General features: G+C 38.1%; 1 protein-coding gene across 7 annotated transcripts in view; it reads left to right on the forward strand.

Moving 5' to 3' along the window:
• Positions 1-25,693, forward strand: part of LOC126867311 (serine/threonine-protein phosphatase 2B catalytic subunit 3-like) — a 236,378-nt gene that overhangs the window by 141,476 nt on the left and 69,209 nt on the right. For all 7 annotated transcript variants that reach the window (XM_050621681.1, XM_050621680.1, XM_050621678.1 and 4 more), the window contains exons 3-4: positions 6,193-6,317; positions 22,348-22,459. In XM_050621681.1, coding sequence (XP_050477638.1) covers positions 6,193-6,317; positions 22,348-22,459 — 237 coding nt within the window. The remainder of the gene's footprint in view (positions 1-6,192; positions 6,318-22,347; positions 22,460-25,693) is intronic.

Consider the following 25,693-nt stretch of genomic DNA (forward strand, 5'->3'; position numbering starts at 1 on the left):
ATTTCGAGATTTAGAGTTGGACAGATCGGTACACTGGAACGTCGTTTGTATAGACGAAATTTTAGAAATCTTTAACTATTATTCCACATGTCGCCGATTGTCAGCTCACTTACACGAACGACTAACAATAAGACACGCGTTTCGCAGCCGATACAAGTTTGCAACGCTATTATGTATTTTACAGCAAATTTGAAATGATCTTGTACGAACATGAACTTTTATTAACTGAACGAAAAGTTGTAGGTGGTAGAAAGTAGTATGTGAATTCTTATTATATGAACGACTTGATTATACGAACTAACTTGTCCATACACATAAACGGAGTTCTATCGTATGTCACTTAAATCAATCGTTCGAATCAGTAGGTACTTCTAGTTTCTGTTTCATATGAAATCTCATAAGACGATACTCTATACATTGCTTATGATTATACACATGCTCATGCTTTCACCCCTTTTTGAATCCTCGAGACTACTGCGCTGTAGAGACAGCATTATGTACCTATATTACAGGAAACAAAGAATCTCGATTTTTGAGGATAACATTTAATTTGACACTGTAAAATCATATATTTATTGTACTATTATATTGTCATTAGACAGCCTATTTATTGTAGGCTATTATTATTCCCAAGTTTATTAGACTAACGTAGGAACCTCTTACTAAATAAGACTTTGATCTTTTCTAAAAAAAAAAAAAAAACTACGAAAAATTGATAAAAATTGGATAGCTAGAAACATGTACATGCGTATAATATATAAATGTAATATCGTGATATAATGTGTTTACAAAGAGTGGACAATAGAGGTGTTAATCAGACAGAAAAAGACGATTGTTGTTCAACCTGAACTATTCACGCCAAACGCACAGAAAACAGCGCAATCCACACTCTCTCGGCAACGCCACTCGCAACCTCTGTCTCCGCTCAGCTCGCACTCTGCTCCTCGACTCGCACTCTCTGCTTTTCGACTAACTCTCTGGCCGTTGCCGCATTCTGTTGCCTTTTTCCTAGGCCCACCGCACACGTGTTCTGCAGGCGCTCGTGGCCAGGGTCACGTAGGTCTTTTCCACGAAACTATGCACTTGAAAAGACCGATGACACATTGATGGGCCCGACGGCGCCTCGGCTCTCGCGACATTGTTCATAGTTCGCCCGATATTTCTTAGGTCTTTCGTCCACGATACTACATTCGGCCATCCTGCAATAACATCTGCCCTCAGATGTTGTCTTCTATTTCGCTGTCATCAGATGCGTCACTTTCGGCGTTTAGGACCCAAGGTTTCATAAAATCGAGGTGTGTGCGGGTCCTTCCTTCGGTACTGCTTCGCACGCTTTCTTCTTTTCTTGTAATTTCGCAGGTTCCCTTCTAGCTTACCTATGTTTCGTTCGGTTAGGCTACAGTCAAGGCAGTTGGATACCACGTGTTCGACCTTTTCGCGTAACCCCTTGAACCCGAAGTCCTTCTTAACCATAACTTCTGTTTTGGTAACCTCAAAATGCCCACGCTCGTGCGCTTGCCTGACTACTTGAGCCCGCATCGCCTTCGATACTACTATTAGCACATCGTCTTTACACTCCTTATACAAAATATTGCTTCTTACTACCTGTCCATCGGCCTGACCGCACGTTGCGGCGTCCAAAATCCTACGGACTTCAATGTCCTTGTTCTGTGCCCTTCTCAACCGTGCAATCAGCCCGTCTTCACTCTCCGTTACATACATAGTGCTCGGCAGGGGGTTCCTACTCGGAGCATCTACATGCTGCATACTTTTCCCCGGCCGATGACACACCTGATACTTAAACTCGCCTGGTAACAAGGCCCATCTAGCCGCACGCACACACAAATCTTTCTTTCTAACTACACCTATCGGACTCGCATACTCCGAGTCTGACGATTTGATGACACCCTCGTTTGTCCACGCTTCCATCAGATCATCTACTTCCCTTCTTTCCGACGGCGCCAGTCTTCGCGATCTTCGCGCTACCGGTTTGTCGCTTTTCAGAACTATTTTCGCGGTTATCCCGACGTCTCTCTTCTTCTCCGGCCTATACCCTTTAATAATATCCCGAATGGCTTCACGGTAATGAGGTTCTCGTACATGCGACAAGTCGATCTCGTCGGATTGTTCTATCGCGTTTACCCTCAGTACATCCGGCGCGTCCTCGTGACCGTCGGTCTGATCGTCGAGTCGTAAAAATGTCACCTCGCCCCGTTTGACTCGCAACTCTACCTGGTCTAAAAAATCGGTACCTAAGAGTAGACTGTGTCTTGTCATTACCTTATTGGAGACAACATGCAGGGTGACAGTAAAGTCGTACCCGTCGACCGTCATTACCCTTGTAAACTCGCCCCAGGTACTATTGCCAGCGGAACCAAAACCATCAAACCTAAGTTTGCAGTTTCCCAGAGGTGGTGATCCTAACCTCGCATACTCATCCGCTCGTATGAACGTAAAGTCACTACCTGTATCCACTAACGAGACAAACCTGCAGCCATCTATCGATACGTCCTTCACATACTTCCCTTTTTCGGATCTTGACACTACGCAAGTCTCTTTCGGTCGTGCCGTACACCTCGCTGCAATATGTCCAAATCCGCTGCACTCGAAACACCTAACACCTTCTCCCCTCTCCGGACACTTAACACTTAGATGATCCTCACTACCGCAAATGAAGCATCTTCTTTTCTTCATTGCATCTACAGATTGACTGGGCTTCCCGTTCTTCTGGGTTTCAGCCGGCTTCACAATCGACTTTGCTCTGCGACTCTTCTGCTCTTCGTACATCACTAACCTCTTCCTCAACTCTTTGATTGACGTAGCGCCGTACAATACTGCCTTATTGTTCTCGTCGTCTATTATTCCATCCACTATGTATTCCACCTTTGCTTCCTCCTCCATGTCCACATGGCTGGCTATTTCGAGCATACGGTACATGTAAGCCAAACATGCTTCATCACTCTCCTTTTTCGTTTCTTCAAGTTTCTGATGAACTTGCCTACTGTTGACTTTCCTCGAAAATTCTTTCACTAGCCCCCTCTTCAACTCATGCCAAGTCCTGGCATGACACTCGAATCTCGCAAATATTTTCGCTGATCCCTTCAGCAGCTTCCTGGCGTAGACTGCCTTCTGCCCATCCGACCACATGCACGTATCAGCGACTTCCTCGAACGACTCGAACCATCGTTCGACATTTTCACCTTTGTCGCCACTAAACGACTCTAATGCATCTTCGACGTCTCTAAAACTCAGTGTCGAACCAACGCATGCCCTTCGACAACATTCGTCACGGTCCTGATACACCCTTCGCGTATCTCTCTTGTATCCTCTTGCGTTTTTCTTGTCATCTTCATCCTCACTTTCGTCGTCGCTTTCTTCTTCCGACGATATGTCGTTACCATCCATGGCCGCTTGTAGCCGTGCGCGTAATTCTACTTTTCTTCCCGTCGTTTTTAAACACAAACTAGCGAGGCGCTCCTTCAACTCCTTCGTATTCATTTTCTCAAAATCTTCATCTTCGTTACAATCACGCTCAGCTCTCTGTACATTTTCTAAATCTCGTTGACCGGTTAGCTCTTCACCGCCCGTCGATCCCTTACGATACGATTGTCCAGCCCTACACGCCCGATTCAGCCTTGCAATCAGCACTGACCTCGCACCCGATATAGGGAGGTTCATTCGCGCGAGCTTACTCCTCAGCTCCTCCAGCGTCGAACCCTCTTCACCCGACAATCGCTCGTCCCCGACGTTTTTTCACACTACACAAACTTAAACCGTCAACGATATCGTCTTTTACCGCACCGCGTACCGGTAAATTCACAACTAGCTCGAATAGCTCTGTTAAACCGTTTCGTTTTCTGTCTTGTCCAATCCCGGACGAGCCCCCAAAAATATGTAATATCGTGATATAATGTGTTTACAAAGAGTGGACAATAGAGATGTTAATCAGACAGAAAAAGACGATTGTTGTTCAACCTGAACTATTCACGCCAAACGCACAGAAAACAGCGCAATCCACACTCTCTCGGCAACGCCACTCGCAACCTCTGTCTCCGCTCAGCTCGCACTCTGCTCCTCGACTCGCACTCTCTGCTTTTCGACTAACTCTCTGGTCGTTGCCGCATTCTGTTGTCTTTTTCCTAGGCCCACCGCACACGTGTTCTGCAGACGCTCGTGGCCAGGGTCACGTAGGTCTTTTCCACGAAACTATGCACTTGAAAAGACCGATGACACATTGATGGGTCCGACGGCGCCTCGGCTCTCGCGACATTGTTCATAGTTCGCCCGATATTTCTTAGGCCTTTCGTCCACGATACTACATAAATATTTCCATTTTATAATTATATCAGAATAGAATTATACTCTCCAAGAGTACTTGTAAATATCCAAAAGACGGAAATTTTACGTTTCTTCTTCGAAGCCACCACAACCTTTTCTCCAAAATTCCACTTGAAAAACATCATCCTCCGCTGCTACCGCATAATATTTCCACTCTTACCTTCCCTAGAATACGCATTAGAACTCAATTCCTCGATCTGGGCAACGGATTTCCTCATTCTTCCAAGTGAAACAGATAGAAATCCCAGCTTTACAGAAGCATATTTCGCCGAGTCACGTCTCCGCGCTTCATCCTCCAAGAAAACCAAGACTTCATCCGTGATTGTGGATCAAAGAACCGTGGTAAAAATTCCTGTTCAGGCCCCGTGTTGGCCAGCTTACCATCAAATCCGTGGCGTATACGCGGCAAATGTTTCCTTTTGAACGAGTTGTAAACGTCGGAAAATAACTTGCCTCCAGTTACGTACGTCTCCGTGTGTATGGAGTTTGCCAAGTAACATCGGTTGGAAAGTTTCCCCTAGCGCTGTGTACCTCTCTCTCTCTCTCTTCTCTCTCCTCTTCAACCATCGTAATTTCACTGTGGAAACATTCGCAAACAAGTTTACCTAATCTCCGAAGTAAATTCGTGTACGCGTGTTTGACGTTGCTCGGGCATTAATCGTGCTCGATTAATCGTGCTAGGTAATTTCGCGAATCGACCTTGAATTTCCCCAGAGAGAGAGAGAGAGAGAGAGAGAATCGCGTTGGTTCTTCCAGGCAATTCGTCTACCATTTCGGTTCCGAGCTGTTCAGACGATCATTCTAATTTAGTTTCTGCTGCAGAGAGCAGTTTCTTGGAATTAATTGTGTTTCGACGAAGATAAAGGTTGAGGTCTTCTGGTTAGAGCGGCGATGAGAGAGCGGTAGAATTATTGAGATTTCGGAAGGTGGCAATATTTTTGGAAACGTGGAAATAAGGAATGGTTTTACGGACGTAAATGAACGTAGAAATGGACGCGATGAAATGATTTTTAAATATATTGCCAAGCACAGTAATAAAATTCGAACACGATATCAAAGTTTGGTTAGAGTTAATTGTGTTTGGAAGATAAAGGACATTTACGTTTAGACAAGTAGAGTCAATGGACAGAAGTTCATTTAATTAAACCTTAAGTTATTTCTATAAACGGAGTACAGATAGATGCAATGCGGATGTGCGAGGATTTTCCGTATAAATAAATTATGCAGATATTCTCAATACATATTTGATATTCGTTCTGTCTCTGCATCCTAATCTCAAGTCTCTCCTCGCGCTCTCGGACGTTCGAAACTTGCCAGTTACTTGCTATAAATACGTAAAAAGCTCGCTAAAATATTTATACCGAATTCCTATACCTATAAAATTAATTAAAAGAAAGTCGAACGATCTCATTATTTTTTGAATGCTCTCTCGGGGATAACGAACAGGGACGTTTGATCGATCAAAATAGTGTGATGACAATTTACTCAATATAGATCATTTCCGGAATTACTATATTTTGCTTGATTTCATAGAAGGACGCGTAAGAATATCGAGAGAAAATAGAATGGGGTTAGGTTGAACCAGAAAACCAGATTAAGTCGTTAAAAAATGTAAGTTTGGATTGGTTGACGATTTCGTAATAAACTGGCAATTAATTAGCCCGAAGAAAATGTATGTTTTACATAATTGTTTAAATTGGTATTCTTCAGTTTCCTTTTAACCCAGCTCGATAATAAAAGAGAAACATTTTAAATAATAAATGAAAATTATGTTGAAAACTCGGTTGATCTCTAGATAGTCTTTATTAATAATAAGAAAACGGTCTGAATAATTTCTTTTTCCTTCTGCTTCAGTGTGCGGTGACATTCACGGACAGTTCTATGACCTGATGAAGTTGTTCGAGGTGGGCGGGCCACCCTCCACGACGAAGTATCTCTTCCTCGGCGATTATGTAGACAGGGGTTATTTCAGTATCGAGGTAAGTTTGAAAATTCATTACGATACTCTCGTTCTCTCTCGAACTTCGCACAAACGCCTCCGTAGATCGTTATCGCGTTAAATAGAAATATTAACGAAAAAAAAAATGGCATTTGATAATATCAATTTACGCGATTAAAACTTCTTATTCGAGATAAAATAATAATTTTAATAATGATACAAACGATTGGATACAATATTTATTCATTACGTGAGACTGTTCTTTTATTTCATTGAAAACTTTCATTTCATACAATAAAACAAGAATTATTATTTTATCCTCCGCTCCAATTGAAATTTTGAATTGTATCGGATGAATTCCGTGTCCTTGAGGTTTTCGAACGCTTCCATAAATCTCTATCGCGCCGAATGGATGGAAATGTAACAAATAGCGTAGAATCTTTTCCCTTGGATTATTTCCTGCGCAAGAAAAATAATAATTTATTTTAATAATTTTTCTTAGAGACAAGAAAAGAGAGAGAGAGATTTCTTCTTTCAATAGAAATATCAAGAAAAATAATTATTTCGATAATTCCTCCTGGTAATATCATTCTGTGCTCGTTTCATTTTATCACGAGGCTGCACAATTTTCAAAAATACGTTTCTCCAACAAAATTTCGAGAAAAATGTTCTTTAAAAATTTCAGCCCACCCTATATAATATCAATGATTATTTTACTATCTAATTTCGTTCTATTATCGTACCAATTGAAATTTAGCACGATATCGAGCAGATTCCAAGTTCTTGAAGGTCTTCCTATTACGATAGAACACGGAACGCGTGCAGACTCGCATTCACGAGGCACGTAGACCGGAAGCAGAGAGTTTCTCTGCTCCTTCCCTCGATTATCGGACTTTCTAATTAGCGATCCGCTCGGTTAATTACCAATTAATATGCTCTCCGTTTGTCCTGGAATGTGGTTAACCATCGAGAATACGAAGTTCAGGCCGTTCTCATTTGAAATTCCCGCGCTCGTTCGAAACTTGCACGGATTTATTCCCCTGTAGGTACTACGAGATGCGCTTTATAGGATTTCTCATATTTTCCTAGTAATCGGGAGAGCATGGAGAAAGGAAATTCTATTAGGTCTGCTTTCGAAAGAATTTAGAGGAAAAGTAGCTTTTCAGTGGAATAACAGCGATTCGATTTTTCAGCGTTTCGAAATTTTTATCGAAAATAAGAAAGTTTGAAATTTTGGTTTACTAATCAAACGGAATTGCCAGTTAATTAGACGGCTGTGAAACAGAATCGTTTGGAGTTACATTAGCGAGTAATTAGAAGCAGTTTACGTACTTCCAATGACTGGACAGGGACATCGTTGATACAAGTTTTCATGTAATTAGTATTGTTTGGTAATCGGAATGGTATTTATCAAATTCTCCATTTGCATTAAAATGTATAAATAGTATAATGTAATATACGAATATTCTATTTATATTGCTCCATTTCCATTACTCGAGTTCTATACGTATCGAAATACGAACGAATAAACTAAACTAGTGGAAAGAAAATGTTTGTTGTTCATTAATGATTCATAACAAAAACTGAAGTATTATTTAAAAAACAAAAACAAAAAACGATAGTAGGTATACGTACTATAATATACAATAATCATAATGATAAATGTCAAAGGGGGAAAAATAAAGGAAGACGATGTAGAAGAAAGTATGCAAATACTCAATTATTACAATAATTCATTTATCCTGTTACACCAATCACGATTATTATTAACGACGAAACACATAAATTATTCCTCGATATTTGAACGCATCGAACTGCAGCTCAATCGTCGCCGATATTTCATCGTCAAACAATTTTTTCACAAATATAGAACCGTACCTGTATGAGAAGAAATCTATAATATCATAGTAATAAATAACGCTTGCCGGAGCTAGACGACTTGTCGTCGTCCACGTGAAAGGAGGTCCTCACGATCGAGCAAGATGAAAAGAATTTCAACCGGTGGCTGGATTGAAAAATCGAGAAGCAGTTTACCGTCCGTTTTTAAGAGGATCTTGCCGCAACAACGTGAGCTTCTGCGTGACCGTGCTCGCACACGCGAACAAGAAGGACGCAACGAGCCTCCATCGACAGATCGATACTCTCTATCCGCAATATGCTTCGCTGGATTCTCCGGAGAACGCCAGAGGAAAACAGATCCTTCCAGTTTTCTTCATGAAATACACATGGGCGTTCTATGATCTTACGATACGAAAGGAAATCGCGTAGTATCAGTCCTTGAGCTTGCTCTTCAGGTTTATATTCTTTACGGTTATTCGTAATTAAACTGTATAATATTTTATGCAAATTTTATGAACGTTGTTGAAGAAACGGAATAATGTTTGTATGATGAAAAATGCCAATGGTAGGCGCGCTGTGATATATTAGGTTGTCCGAAAAGTTTCTTTCGTTTTATGAGGAAATAAATAAAGACGCACAACGTTTTTTGTTTTATATTATTTTGTCGAATTACATTTTGTTCTGTTGAGATAATCACCAAAACATTTCACTGACTTGGTTTCACGTTTGTATGCATTGTTGTAAAAAACACGTTTGCGAAAGAAAGTCACTTTCCGGACAACCTAATACATGACAATTTCAAGACGCAAACATACACAGAAATCACGTAAAATGCTAAAATATGTAAAATGCAAAATATGAAATATATCCAGGAAGCATCAAACGCATTAGAAAGCTATAGTGAGGCGTGGAAACATAGAACAGGCAGATATTGTAGTTCGAAAAAGGGGAGAACGTGTAAGATCTGTGAGAGAAACGTGAAACGTGTGATGGAAGATCCCGCAGGAGTACAAAGCGTGGAAAAGATTCTAAAGGATAAAAGATTGCATCAGATTAAACAAAATAGAAAGAACAAGGAGAGAAAAAATGTTAAAAATGGTGGAAGAAATACTAAAGATTAAAAAGATGTCATAAGCAGACGGTTAGCAGTAAACTGTGGGAAATAATAGTTTAAGAATACGAAAAACTTCTGGCGTAGACTCTTAGGATGAGGAAGATTGGAAAAATTGTAACCAAGTCGCATTTCTTGGCTTCGAAATCAAATAAATCATTATTATTGTCAAATATCCAAAGTAAAGTACTTGTTATGATATTAAATAGAAGAATTCTCTGCTCGGTCTCTCTTCTGTTTTATTCGCAAAAGTTTGAATCTATATAGACGTCTGCTCTAGCTATAACGCATTGCAACAGCCTTTCAAAGGTAATAGTACTGCAACAATGGCAAAATCCAATTCTTATTAAACTTGGATAATTCGATGTCTATTAAAGCGTAATATTGGGTTGGCAACTAAGTGATTGCTGATATTGTCAATACCATCTAATGACAAAATCCGCAATCACTTAGTTGCCAAGCCAATACATCCTGACGATGGTTTTACGAATAAGAGTGACGGAATAGGAACGAGAACGACGTAAAAAAGAACGAGGGGAAAGTTTGTAAGGGAATATTTTGAGAGGTTGATGATAAAAAGAAGAGAACAGGGTGTAAGAACGGAATATTTAGTAGCAAAGAGGAGGAGAGAACGTGAAGGATATAAGTGGGTTAAGAGTGCAGAAAAAGGTATAGGGAAGCGAAGTGACAGGGGAAAAAATGAAAAAAGCGGATCACGGGGAGATTCGTGTAAAAAGGGAGAAAACGAAGAATGAATTGATTACTCGGTTAAAAAAGAAAAGGAGGGAATACAAAGGGGAAGAAGATATCGGAATGAGTAGAATAAAAAGGAAATAAAATATAGGTAAAATATAGGAAAAAGAGAAATAGGGATTTAGGATAAAGAAATGGATAGAAATAACGAGGAGAAGAACAATGGAACGTTATATGAATCATATTCGTAAACGATATGTTTTCCTATAATTTAATGTACATGTAACAATTTTCAAAAGAAAAAGTAAATTGAATAAAGGTATTGAAAAAATAAATTGAATAAGATATTCCCTTTATGCAAAAATGTAAAAATGATAGCTCGAATGTAGTGGAAATCGTAACAAGAGTAGCTTCCAAATATTCAAAAATGACTATGTTCTACACAGACAGGGTAGTTTACGATTCAACTCTCTGGTAGCCGAAAATGGTTCCGATTGAGTTTCCAATGTATCTTGGATAAAGTGCCAATTTGATTTGCAGGAGTTGAATAAATAGTAGCAGAGAGAAGTAAAACATTGAATTTTTCATTTAGAAGACAAGTAAGACAAACGAATTCTACTAAACTGGATTCTACTAGAATGTTAAATAGGGCTTGAACTATAACATCTATGGTGTCATAGAAAGGGCTTATTCTACTATCTTAGGACCAAGAAGGATTCTACTACTTTAATACAGTTGAACAGGTCATAAATTCTATCATCTTTGTCGCGCACACTAGTGAACTTAAGCAGAAACTGGAGAGTTCTACTACTCTTACAAATAAATTTCCATCTTTATGGTTATCGTCACAGAACTCGAGAGCTCGGAGCGTTGATTCTGGAATATTACAATAGGGTGCAGCATTCTCCGTTCCTTTTTGTTTCAGCTATTCCTAGATCTTAGTTATTTATACTTTCCGGTCCCTTTTGCACGATCAAGTTAATATTAAAACAGTAAAAATTGGTTAAAGTCACTAATCGTCGGTATTAATAAACAAATGGAACAGATTTGATTCGAAATACCTGATTATGATATTTCACGTGAACTTGTCAATTTACCAAGAATTGATGATATCGTCAATTATTGCGCAACAAACGTGCTAGTAATATTCCAACATAAAAATGGATATTACATTGAAAAGATTATGTCTACCCGCCATTCAAACCTCACGTTCGCCTACTCTCACAATTCGAACATAAAATCCGCCGATATACCGATAAATTGATTGCACGCACGTGTAGCGTCCCGCCATAAAAATCTAAACTAAAAGTAAGAAAAATAAAGAACGCGCCAACTAAAATGAGATATAAAGCCACATAACTAACAACTACAAGAGATGAAGTTAAATCAAGGCCGAGTTAAAGGAAACGAAGGGAGAAGCCAGAGAAAGATATTTTCAAGAGGAGGTGGAAGATCACGGAAAACGAGAAACAGGATTAAAGGCGAGGAAAACCATTCAGGAAGACGCAGAAGGAATAAGTCAGATGAGTCGGAGAAAATTGGACTCGGTTAAAGGAGAAACAAAAAGGAGATGTCGTGCAATGTTCAAGGAAAAAGATAGCTGTTTCTTCGGCTCGAAGCGATTTCAGAAAAAAGCGAGTAACGAATAGGGAACGAATCGAGCTAGATGGTTATGACACACGAAGGAAAAAAAAAATGAATGACAAGGGAAAGATAAATTGGGGGCCATAATTCCGTGAAGGATCAATCCTTTGACCCTCTCTTATCGTTCTTATCGGCGATATCGTTCATCGGGTTTCTCTTATGTGCGTCCCCGGCAACTCTTATTTCCGGTTCTAGTCAGAGATACAGTCCTACGAGAAATACATTGTTTCCGGCTCGTTTTTATCGATATTCAGCCACGGAATTACTTGGAGGAAAACGACGATACGATTATCGGAACGCGGGGAGGGAACAATTTTATTTTCTTCTTAGAGAAGAAGGCTGGACCATTCAACGTTAAGGTCAGATATCTCCTGTGATCCTTTGCTAGAAGAAGATTGGGAGAACGTAAATGGTCTCCGTAGTTTATGGGAATTGGCCTCTCGATACGTTTTCTTGGCGATGTGCGGAATAGAGAGAGATTGGAGTAGTTCGAAGAGGTCGGAAGCTCTTGGGTCAGTTTTGGCGATGATCGATTAGAAATACGTTTGTCTCTTGAGAACTTGTGTTTAGCAACACGTTAGGAAAAAATTTATGGGACATGTTTGTAACCTTCTAAGCTGCCTTCGAGTAAAGTTTTTGCCTTATATCTTTCTCGTATCTTTTCCTGAATCTTCACAAACTTGCAAATATTTCGTCCCGCGTGGTAATATTAATTTTAGAACACTTAGCAGATACATATTTCACTTAGAGATGTGAGAATAACATTTTCATATTTATACTGGCCATTCGTTTATTTCGATGGAATGACTTACACCTTACCAATTCACGGAATAAGGTAAAAAGCACGAAAATGGTAAAATTAAGACTGCAAATTTTTTAAATGCAGAAACTGAAAAGCTGTTTCGTTGGAAAATCATATTAAGAATCAACAAGAGTGCAAATATTGTGAACATGACAGCAACGTGGATATAAACAGAAAATATTGTTTCAATTGTTCGCTCTAAATATTCATACGTGTTATTAGTTATAAATTAACGATGGTTCATATCATTCTTACAAAAACGTTTGCAATATTCGTGAATTATATTTAAACATATGAAAACGGTCATGAGTTAAAACATAAAAATTCCGTTTATTTATTACCAGAGGAAAATTAAAATTAAGGTACAAAATTTGGAAAATCGCGGCGGACTTAGATGCACAAAACGTCGTTACGCAAGCGAGTCGTCCAAGTTGCACAATTTTTGGCAGCGATCGTCGCGAGCAAACGCGCAATTTTCTTATAACTGAAAACTCCACGGCCTCGACGTAACCCTCGAGTCAATTAATTTCATTTCGTTAATTCGTTCGACTGTCTGCGTTGTTCTCGCTGACTCTTTTGTACTTCTGCCGTCCTTTTGTGATGCCACTGAAACGATATATTCCCTTTTTGCTCGTCCTATAATTACGCCCGATACCGCAGCCATATCGCAATGAAATCATTTACCTGGTCATTGTTCCGCGGCTTGCGCACTGTAAAATGGTCGCGCAGACAACGTCTCGTTCGTTATTTCGGTTTGAAGGGCGATTGAACGCGAATGGCCAAGTTCTTTCAGTTCGAATTCTCGCCAAAAGCGAATCTTCCCAACGCAAGATGAATATCGAGCAAACATCGATGGTTCGGCGCGTTAATCCATAGGCAGTAGAACGCGTTCAGAAGTCGATCTCCTGCTTTCTGTTTCCGCGAACTTTGAGTGTCTTTGGATTCGTTTGAAAATGAACGAAGAGTAAAATTCCTGTCTCGATTTGAGTTAGGTTCTGTAGTTACGAAAGAGGCCTGTGAGAGAGTGTGTGATTGCCTTGATTTCTGCGCTGTACGTGACGATTGTATGTACCTATTCGCGAGGATAATTTGACGTCTGGTGCTCGGCGAACGTTGTGGTTGAATGTGTTCTTTGCTACTCAATGACGTTACCTTTTCGTTACGAATTTACTGTTTAGGATTGGTAAGTAGCATCTTGTTTCGGATTGATCGTGGTGCGAGAGTTAGAGGCAAATTAAGTTTAGGTTTATACGATTTGCGGTGGAAGGTTTTAGGTACGGTGATGTGCAATTTATTATTATTATTTCTTACGGGTTCTTTCGTATATTCGATGTAGAATGTAGAAATGTTGAGCTGCAGGGGAATGCTACTCAACTAAATGAGAGGATAATGATTATGTTCACATAAAAATACCTAAGGAGTTGAGTATATCTTCTGGTTGTTGCGCTCTAGAGTGGCGTTATTTCTAGAACAAATCTCTTCAAGGATCGTCAGAATTATCAGTTTAAACGTAGCTAATGTTTCAAACAATTAGAATAAAAATTACTTGAGACTAAACTTGAAATCATCATGTTGTCTCGTAAGTCTTTTCCCAGAAAGTTCATCAATTTCAGTTAAATTATCAAAAATGTTTATTTACACGAATAGGTTTGTGTAAATTCTATTCGTCTAATTGGATGCAAATATTTTTGGCAATTTAACTGAAATTGAGAAGCTTTCTGGAAAAAGATCTACGAGACAACATGATGAATCGAGTAAATTTTCAAGTTTAGTCTTAGGTAATTTTGATTCTAACGAGAATTTGATTCTAAATGAGAAGTTGAAGTTTAGTTTTAGAAAAATTTGTTTCATCGTTATAAAACCTGAATTATCCTCGATACTATTCGATCCTATGATGTAGGACACGGTTTTTGGCTATCGAAGACGACAAAGATTAAAACCTCTAAACTTCCTGTCAGCAAACATCAATCAACACTGCCAACAACGTACTTCGATTCAAAGATATGCCTTTCTCTTCGCGATCCTGTCGCAAACTTGCCAAACGAGAATCTTTATCTATGTCGTTCCATCAACCAAGACAATCATCGATTAAATAATTCGCTGATTCGGCTGTAAACATGTGTCACGTTTTGTTACATGTTCCGACATGTGCAAAGAATCTGTTGTCCTAAAATCAAATGGAAATATTTTAATTTCACGCGACGTGTAATTTTAATTGGCGTAGAAATTTCGGAAAGAACGCATTGTTTGTGACAGGCGTGACCGGACGCTGATATTTTTGTTTCGCAAAATTGGAAGGTAAATAAGATTGAGAAGATCGTGGATCACAATCGGGACGATTCTTCGGGGTACGTTGCAAAGCAACGCTTAGCTGCGCGTCTAATTTATCGGCTTGGCAAATGATCATGCACCGTGTCACTGATCCAGACAACGTCGCTCATAGTCACCGTGGGTGGCATTAGTCATCGTGCCAGATTCTCTTGTCTTTAACCACGTTACTTCGTTTGTACAGATTAGTAGAATCGTCTTGTAATATGTACCGATCTCTGTCTCTTGTTAAAATTGTTTACCGCGTTCCAAGACGAAAATGATCGCCTTGGCAGAGTTTGGAGACGCAGTGAAAAAATCGAAAGCACTGCTAAAATATATCTTCTTAAACTATTGTAAAATTAAGTACAAACATATTTTTGTCGTTAACGTATAGTTAGATGTATCACGTGTGTACCGTGTAGGGCATAACTAATTCAATAGCTACAGATTTTGTTCACGTCATTTTTTATTAGCATTAATAAAAGAGAATGATGTGCAAGAAAAATAAACACTTTTTTAATTCTGCGAATGTTCTTTTATTGGAGTTTTTATTTGAGTCGTAAATTATTGAACGATCGTTCGCGACTAGAAAGTAAAGAAAATTAAAGTAAAAGAAAGGATTTGATACTAGTCGATGTAAAATAGTATTTTCAATCTTTAAATGGCAATTATGACTGACGTTTACAATTTAATTTATGTAGCGTCGTATTTTAAAAGATTTTATGCGTCTTTTAGTGGAATTATTCGTTTTCGAAAGTAAGTTATTCGTTTTCTAAAAAATCACGTCGTGCTCTAATTAATAATTTTTTTAAAAGATTTTCCAGTTCTCCCAACTTTTTCCTGCCCTCTGTATACGCGTATGCAAACTTCCCCGAGTTTCCAAGCAAGAAAGGAAAAACGGGAGGGAAAAAATCGAGGTTATATCCCATAAAATGGAATTACAATGAAATTCTCAGGCCACGTACTTCCAAGATTTCCCGATTCCACGTGCACCGCTTAATGTACAGTGTATAAAACGTGTTAGAGTAACATGGCCCAGGCGTTATATGCACGTTAGAGTCGTCCTTATTTCTATTGTGCACAGCAGCCTCTAGAAGTTGCAGTACAGTCAGCCAAGCGCTATCATCCAATTCTTTGAAATGGCAAATTTTTCTGAAAGCACCTATGCTTTTCTTTTCTTCTCTATTATAGTTCTAGAAACGAGATATGAAGCGTTTAATTCATCGACAATGGAGACATTTTACTGAGAAGTGCGTTTCGTTTTAAATTCGGAACAATTTCACTTGAGAATGCACCACTGTAGATATTAAAAATTTCGAAAGGAATTTTTGACAGCGCGCTGTATTTGCGAAGAAAATTAATTAAATAAGAAAAATTAATTCAGAGATGCATTGTATTTCTATGGAAATTTCTACTAAAAATTCTACTTAAAAATGCACTCTATTTACAAAAAAAGAATTACTTTAACGATATATTTCTATAGAAAGTAAAAATTCTATTTAATGGTGCATTCTATTTTGTATATTTATTTATTCTCTGATATGACAAAATTTCGTAATTGTAGCGACATACAAGTTTCAATGGACGATTTTTTTTTCCTTCAAAAACAACTTTATAGCGTAAACGTGCAAGAATATTGCAGCAGAGATTACTAGAAGGTAAAATTCGTGAAGCTAAAGCTTAGGATTGATATACATAGGACACTGCGATTCTGTGTTCGCGAAATAGACTATCGTATCTAATAATAAAACGAAAATGGGGGTTCACAATGAGAGGTAATAGCGATGATAGCGGGTAACAGACACGCGGACAACGCATAAGCGCGTGACAAGGACAAAAGCGGACGCGCGCGTCGATCATTTTCCAAATTTCTATTAATCAGCCCTCTGATGATGAACAATCGTGTGACGAGTAATTAACCGCTACTCCGGTAGTTTCGTAAATGAACAAAAGACACGCGTGCACTTAAATGATTCGACGAACTTGTTAATTACACGCGTTCTGTTCCAGACGAACAGATATCTCGGCATGTGACATTCGCTCTTGGATCATTTAATCATTAAAAATGGCAAAGTGAAAAATGAATACACTGTATTGTAATTTGATTCTCTAATGGACAAGTTTCAGTAAAAAATATTACTTCGATTTGCAATTTCTAATTCTCTTCGTCTTTGAAGAAAAAGAAATGACGAGAAGAAAACGAGAGGAGGAGGAGCTTCGGTCGAAAATGATTTCTCCACTTCGTAATTTTTTCTTTCTTTTTATCCTACATGGATTCAATGATTCCATGAAATTTTAAAAACTTGTAGTCTTCGTAACATTACGATAAACTATCATTTGGTACTGTTACGTCGCGTGAAATGGACAGATCCTCGATAGACCTAAGGCCCCACCATAAACCGAATCTTATTCTTATATCTAATACTTGCAGGAACCTTTAATCCTTTAATCGGTTTATAGCTGGTACTTAAAACAGTCTTTAGATCTATTGCATCTAATGAGAAAAACGAATAATTGTCTAACGGAAAAGCTGGTTTCTCCCATAAACAATGTCGCCCATGAGCCACGTTGGTCGGAGGCTTCTTCCTTCTATCTTCATTCCTAACGTTGGTCATAACCAATCGGCATCGCGGATCGTTACCCTCACTTTCCTGACGAAAGGTGTGAGCAACGAATCCACGTTCTTCGTGGGCACACCCTTACCGAGCTTTCCTCCGTAATCATATAAGAACGAACTTCACTTCTTCTACGACATCAGGAGGGTCAACTCAACTTCCTCTACTACACTAGACTTGTTCCACAGTAACATTCAACAGACAAATGTCATCAGTCAGTCTACATCAACTCGAGTCAAAGGACAGCAAGAGTCAGAAGTCAAGCAGAATCTACAAGTCGAAGACAGTCAATCGACAAAAGATACATCATCATAGTCGACACGAAAGGTCGTACTCATTCGTAGTTGTCATTTCAAATACGCAATCTTGTATCACACTGAAGTTGTTGGATCATTCAAAATATATAGTAACCTGTTAATAGCAGCGTTATATTCGATCAACCGCCCTTATTATCCCACAAGAAATAAGGGATCGAACGATTCGTGGCGTCGATTAGTCGAATCTTAACGGGAATTTACGACTCCCGTTGACGCGCTTCTTCGAGATCGCATCTCCCCGCTAACGTCCGAAAGTTCAGGTACTTAACCCACTGACGGGAATATGGTTTTCGACTAATGTGAACCGCACGATCTTCCATTTCCTAGCCTGGTTTCTCGTTGTTTCGGGCTTTAAAAAATCTGAAAATATTCTCAGGTACTTACTATAGTCTCTCGTTTATTATACAAGTGATATTTCAACCAAGTGTTTGCACCTTTCTGTAATAAAAATAAAATTTCGACGCGAAGTTATTTGATAGTACACAGTGTTGTAATAAATAATTATATAAAACAAGTAATTGTAGGATTTTGCCCACAGGATCATGATCATTCAGGATCAAAAATATAAAGAAATTTGCCTTAAAAAAGTATAATTAATCTGAGATCTATGTTTGCGGGATTTTTTATTGGATTATTATCGAAAAACGATACGAGACGTTAATTTGGAAAATAAAATGATTCATAGAAACGAATTAAAAAGTTGAAAAAATAATTTATTAAAATTTCACAAGATTTTATTATTACATATATTTTACACAATTTTCAGTATATATATATTTTACACAATCAATATATTTTACACAATCAGTGTCACTTATTTATCAAAAAGACTGTGGGCGGCAATACGGGTCACTGGAAGCACAGCGCTTATTTTACCTTTACGGTATTCGGAACTGAATGGAGCGAAGTACACGGTATTTGAGCAATCAAAGCCTTGTTGGTGCAAGGTTTTTCAGGTGCGACAAGTCTGACACCCTCGTTTTGGAGAAAGTGAGCGATGAAAATTTCGCCTGGAACGCAAGGACCCATTATGCCAGCGGATGCTTAATAGGTTAAATAACAATGGCAAATTGATAGGAAAATTACGATTTTCAAAAAATTTACGATTAAGATATCCTGAAATCATCGAATCGACGTTGATATGTCGCGACGATTCTCCTAGTCTTTTGGAATTACCATAATTTCGCTGTTTCACGTGCCTCTGATAATGAAGTCGGTGACTCGCAACGTGTCTCAGCCGGCGGCATCTCGCCTAATAAAACGAAAATGCACTCATAATCCTGTTATCAAGCCAGCCCGGTCAGGAACAATAGCGGCGACGCGCGTTCACGCGTATTCATAGCTACTTATACGCGATTGTTCCCTAGGTCGTGGAATATGCGCGACGTGCATTAATACCTGTGGATACCCGCATTTGAAACAAACGGTTAATGTATACACGATGAATAAAACATAGCCTGGCCCTGCCCCTCCTCCTGACTTCTCCCATTTCTCGCCACCCATTCGCCCTTCCTTCGATATCGATTTTACTAACGCGGCCAAGTTTCGACGATTGTTTTCCGCCGAACCGTACGTGCACTTCATCGATGCGCTTTCATCGGAAATAAATTATTGTTGTGGGATTGTAAGTGGGCTGTCTCTTCTTTTTTTTTTTTTTTTTTTCTTAGATTTTGGAGAGAATTTATGAATGAGAATGAATTTATGTATTGGGACTAGGTTATAAGTTGGATGGGAAATTTTTAATGAAATTTGAGAAAACATTGGTATTTTGTTAGGTAATTCATTTTTTCCTAGCTATTATGTCGTCCGAAAAGTTTCTTTCGTTTTATAAGGAAATAACGGATGCACAACATTTTCCGTTTTATATTATTTTATCGAATTACGTATGATCCATTTTGTTTTATCGAGATAAATACATATACAGATTAGGTTTCATGTTTGTATAAAGATGCATCGTTGTCTGTAAAAGAAAGACACTTTTCGGACAACCTAATATTTTGGAGCAGCGTTGCGAGCTCTTTTTCTCAGAAAAGTTTTCGTCCTTTTCAGCGACGAGTTTCTTCGGGTAGATTTTACTTGAATTTCCTTAAATCCCTAGGGGATGCAAATTTTCGTAATTGTAGTACGCTTAAAGGTTAGAAATTAGTAACGTTATATCGCCTGGTTTTAATCGCAAATATTGTTAAATTAATGGTAGCATTTATTAACATCGCAATAGCAATTGACAACGATCGATTATGTCCATTCTATTCCTGAATTAGAATATACGCATTAAAACGAAGTTGTGATTTAATAGCATCGTCTGACGCCGTAAATCATCGTGCATAATAGAATCATCATCTCTTGTTTAGTTTAGTTTAGTTTACATAATTCACATTAGATTTCCCAATTCTGAGTGTTGCTTTAATTTTACATTAGCTTCTAATAATAGATATATCTATATATCTGCATATTTCGTATCTCCATCGATTTATATTTATATAGTAACTATTTTTAACTAAAAGCCAGTTACTAACACTGCCCAAGGTAGTGTTAGCGTGATGCGAAATCTCAAACAACTGTACGCTTAATCATGAAACTGGAGAGGTATAAAAGGAAAGGAATTTGCTACTTCTCTGCCAAAATTCTCACTTTTATCATTGACGATGCAACCTCAACAGCCTGTAGTTCGTATTAAACGCGCGTTGCGAGAAACAGAAAAAGAGAAAACGGGAAGATTAATTACGTGCCGACCAATTGCGTTGAAACGTGAACGAAGATTTCGCGTAGGCGCTTTTGTTCGCGGTGCATGCCAGTTCCGCTAATTTCGTCGTCTCGCGTCGAGCCGGTCACTGCAATTAATTAACCAACGCCTGAAATAAAGCGAATAATGCTTCTTTCTATCTATCACCATGAATGCCTTTGTGATCTTTACAGTAAAGTTCCACCGAACTTTGTATTTCATACGATGCAATGTTTTGATTCGTTCCTATAGAATCGAGAGATTCTACGGAAACGATACGTATATTTTTATTCGTAAACGTTTATAAATATTGTTAATTCTATATACAGGTGTTCATAAAAATTCTCTGTGAGAATCGATTGTAATGTTCTATCCAATAAAAAATATATAAATATTATAGTTGTTAGTAGCGATACTATAATGTAATGTAATATAATATAGCGTAATTGCTATGAATTATTTAATTGCCTTCGGGATCTTCAAAATGTTTACAAATTTCGTTAATAAACGTTTATAAATATCGCTATTTACAAATATCTTACAAATGTTATTGAATATTGTTATTTAAAAATAATATATAAATATAGAATAATTAAACACTTTTATTGATTCGTATAAACAACAAAAACTTGCATTTTTCTGTATAATATTGTTTAGATACTTTTGCGATCTTCAAAATGTTTACAAATCTCGGTCATAAACGTTTATAAATATCGCTATTTCTTATAAATGTTATTGTATATTGTTATTTAAAAATAATATATAAATATAGAATGATTAAACACTTTTATTGATTCGTATAAATGACAAAAACTTGCGTTGTTCTGTATAATATTGTTTAGATACTTTTACGATCTTCAAAATACAAATTTTGCGACAAATTTTGTTTACAAATATCGCTAGTTTTATTTATAAATACTATTGAATATTGTTATTTAAAAATAATATATGAATATAGAATAATTAAATTCTACATTGTTTCGTATAAACGACAAAAATTTGCATTGTTCTGTATTCATATTGTTTAAATACTTTTGCGATCTCCGCGAAATATATGTTTGCGCGGAACATTTCGTATCCTCTGTATACTCTTTCCAATTCGTTTTCAGTCTTTAGGAATACAATCATGATAGACGAGTCTCATAATAACGCTATTTCAAAATGTTTCTCGCAACATACATAATATGCTCGTAAATGGTGTCTACATGTGTTGGAATTCTTTCGTTTTCTCTGTAGGTCTGAACACGAGGCATCGTAGTACAATTCGTTCGTTCCAACACGGTAAATGTAATTCATGGCGCGTTATAAATTATAGAGCCAGGGCGCGAAACCGAGAGAAATAGAGACTAGAGACGAAAAGACAGGCGGATAAATAACGCGTTTTCAGCTCCGCGCTGGAATCGCTCAGCCGGGCCAGGCCTCTATAAAAAGCAAATTTCCCGGGAAAATAAAGCGGGTCGCCATCGATGTTCTCGCGTTGTTCGCTCGCGCCAACGCAACGCTACAAAGATCCTGGGAGAAAAAATACCCGCGATTTTCAGTCCGATAATTTTGAATCTTTTATTTTCCGCCCCAGGTTCCCCATTTAATCTATCGCGATTCGTGAATTTATAGAATTTATAGAAGCGTTCGTGCACTAAATCTGTTATTCGCGATATAAATAACATAAATATTAACGATATTTATAAATATTGCTATGGCCGGTGGAACCGCGTCAACTAAAATTCGTAAACTTCCGTAGGAAATTGATAAATTTGTAAGCGTGCGTTTTTTTTTTTGGCGATTCGAATAACTTATTTTTAAAAACTTGTTTCTCATATACCGTTCCATTTCCACTTCTTTATAATCGTTGGTTGTTGTTCGAACGTTAAACCAAAATACTACATTTAGTTGGACAATAACTTATAGCCAAAATTCTATCGTGAATAAAAGATTATAGATTTTGATTACGAGACACGATAATATAGAAGAATGCTGGCATATTAAAATGACAATTTGTCTCTCTTCTTTGTTGCAGTGCGTATTGTACCTGTGGGCACTTAAGCTGTGCCATCCAAACACACTGTTTCTTCTCAGAGGCAACCACGAATGCCGTCATCTCACGGAATACTTCACATTTAAGCAAGAATGTAAGTAATCTCGCTTTCACGAAGAACACGTCTCGAAAATGTAAGCGTTTCCAGGAGTTCATGAATCTATGATCTTTCGATGAATTTTTCATACGTTCAACGTTTTTTAGAAGAATTGATAGTTCGATAGCTCAGTCGTTTGGAAATTCTTTGATTTCCAGAGGAGAAAATTATTTCGGTATATTTGGGATATTTGCTGAAGCAAAAATTTTTTTTTATCTTTCGTCGCCCTTTTTTCACGAGAGCGGCGAATTTCGGTAGATTTTCAATGGATCGCCTCTGATTTCCCTCGGTTTCAATTCCCCAAGTTTCGTATTTCAAATTTCTACAAAATCACACCTATACATACATATATATGTACATGGTTAGCTATCTGAATAGAATCCAGGCTTTAGAATATTTCATTCTCATCTTTCGTGTTCTTTATTTTGTCGAAACTTGCAGCATTCTTTATTATGATGCTGAACTAAACCGATTTTCTATCCACAAACAGATTTCCTCTTATTAGGTATCGTACAAAGCAGGATTTTAATATTTTCTGCCTCTCTGTTACGTTCGTTTACTTTTTGAAATTGAACGTTGGTTTCCTACCATCTTCTTAGGCTTTAAATAATATTATCATTAAAAAGAATATTTCAGTAGAAAATCCCAGTGTTTCTGCTATTTTCTTCGACTCTAAGCATCCTATATCAGTAGATCCTGATTCAGAATCTTCTTACTAGCTTTGTACTACTTTGAAATAACCTTGTTGAAATCTTAATCCTTTGACATAATAGAAATTTGGAACGAACGATTTGAGAAATAAGCGGAACCTTGAACACACCTTTGAACTGTTTACAGAAAAGAAATATTAACAATTATGTTATGTATGATGACATTTGAAGCACGAAATTTAGGAACACATACGTAGAAATAACAAGAGATAGAAATACGTATTATTTCTATCAATGAATTCTAGATTCTATTAATTTGCATGAATTTCTTTCCAAAATTCTGCTCACGAATCTCAATTTCTTTCTCTACCTTACATCAACCACGTAATTTAAATACTCCTGTTATCCTAATTGCCTAGAATTCACAGTTTTCTTCAAAACTGTTGGGATTATTTGATGTGTAAACAGAGAAACTCGTGGATAAATTATAAGGTAGAAAATATATTTAAATAGAAGAGTAATTATAAGTAAGAATACAATTTGAGCTGGTCCAGATCCGCACGCTAGATGTGTTACCCAATAATTGAAAACCCCGAAGCCAACGTCGCTTGTCTATTGTTTATGGTCTGTCTTCGTCGCAGTCTTTTGTCTATACGCTGTCGATGGCTTCAGTGCTTGAGAAAACTAAAAAGACCAGATGTAGAGTGTTCTTAGAAGTGGTGACCACTTCAACAGAAACAAACATTGATTACAAACGTGGATTACACTAACCATCGTATGAATCATCGTAGTAGATAGTCGGTCAAAAATTTCATTTACCAAAAATTTCATTTACCATCATACTAGATCGTTGTTCAACGAATTCAATAAATCTACGTACGTTTACAACACTAAGAAGTTGTTCATGAATTTTAACCAACAAGAAGATGAAAAAGTCATGCAAAAAATATTTCTATTTCCCGTTTCACTGTCAAGCACAAACATACACATTTCCATCTCTCCCATTCACCGAAAATCCAACAAAATAATACTTTCAGCTACCCGTATCTGCTTCTCTAAGCCCGGAAATCCAGCGAGATTCCTCGGCGAAATTCCATTTCGCCACGGAACACGTCAAACTGTCGTGAGCATTCGTGATCCGACGAAATTATCGCGGATCCGGGATCTCCAGGTCCAGGGACCATTTATTCAGGTAGCTTCGACTGGAGGTTCTCGCGCGATCTTCGTGGAATTGCAGGATCCGAGAGTTTCCGCGTGCAATCAGCGATATCTCGAGGCTCTCTGCGTGGCGCAGCGGAGGCGGCCCGTGGAAAACCGTATCGATCCTTGGAAAATTGTCCGATACTGGGTCAAGCCGCGTGTATTTACGAGGCTCGTGTTAACCCGCCACTGTGTTACGCTCGCGATTTTAACCGTGTCGATTTGGAATCAGGTTAAGGTCAAAGACCGAATCATTCGATTTCTAACTCCAATGAAACTGGATGATCGTGCACTGGATGAAACTGAATCCTTTGGATTTATGCGGCTCCATCGCGATCAGGATTTTATAATCTTGTAATGGATTGTGAGTTCATTTTCAAACAGAGATGTGCATAGCGCGATATGAAATGAGGAATAAAATGTGGAACGATGGGAAGATAGGAATGAAATATAGGAATATTTCATGGAAGAACGGGTTGTTGATCATTCGTTTCTTAGTTACGGCACAGAGAGAACGTATTTTACGTTAAAAATATCTCCAAAGAACTTGAAATAATATTCTTGAAAATTCCTATGAATTTCCTGTCGCGCTACAAAATTTAGCCATCCTTTCCACACAAATCAAGCAAATTGTAATCTAGAAATTGCCCAAACAATTGCGAATCCTTAATTTCAATAATTCTTTTCTAATTTCGTTCCATCAACTTTAATAATTTCGAAAGAAAATCCCAACGTCCCGTCTCTCATTTATTTCGTCCATTATTACCAAAGAAAGGCGGGGTCGAAATCAACGATATTCCAATTCTCGTTTCTTCGATTCGCTCGAATCCATTGCGGAAGCACGCCGTTTCCATGTTCGCTGCACGTTGAACGAACAAAGTGGTGAAACACACGGCCAGAACGAGGGTTGTTCGGCGATGATGCCGCGACGAAACTCGCAATCGTTTCGTTCTTGACTTATTTATTCGGGTCAAAAGCTCGCAAATGAGCTTTCTGGAGTGTCCCAGCGCAATGTCTGACTGGTATCAAAAGAAAGTCAAGGAGACGGAACTCGATCTGCTCGTTAATACAACGAGAGAAGCGTGAGCGAGAAAGGAGGCCGAGCTGAGCAGGAGGAGCGTGTAGAAGCGTGTTGGCAAGGATGATATTACGAACCATGTGCAATTAACAAGAACCAGACAACCAACCAACGTAATAATCAAGATTCGCAGTTCTCTACATTCGACACGTTTATCGCCGGTCTATTTTGGCTGTTCGTGAACCGTTGATTTCATTCTACGTTCTAGTCTTAGGTGATTCTAATTAAACGAGAATCTTTGAAATGTCTCTCTGGCTTCTCTTTCAAAAGATATAATTAAACAGAAACGATAGCAAGTACAAC

Source organism: Bombus huntii, chromosome 7 (assembly GCF_024542735.1).
Source record: "Bombus huntii isolate Logan2020A chromosome 7, iyBomHunt1.1, whole genome shotgun sequence".
NCBI lineage: Eukaryota > Metazoa > Arthropoda > Insecta > Hymenoptera > Apidae > Bombus > Bombus huntii.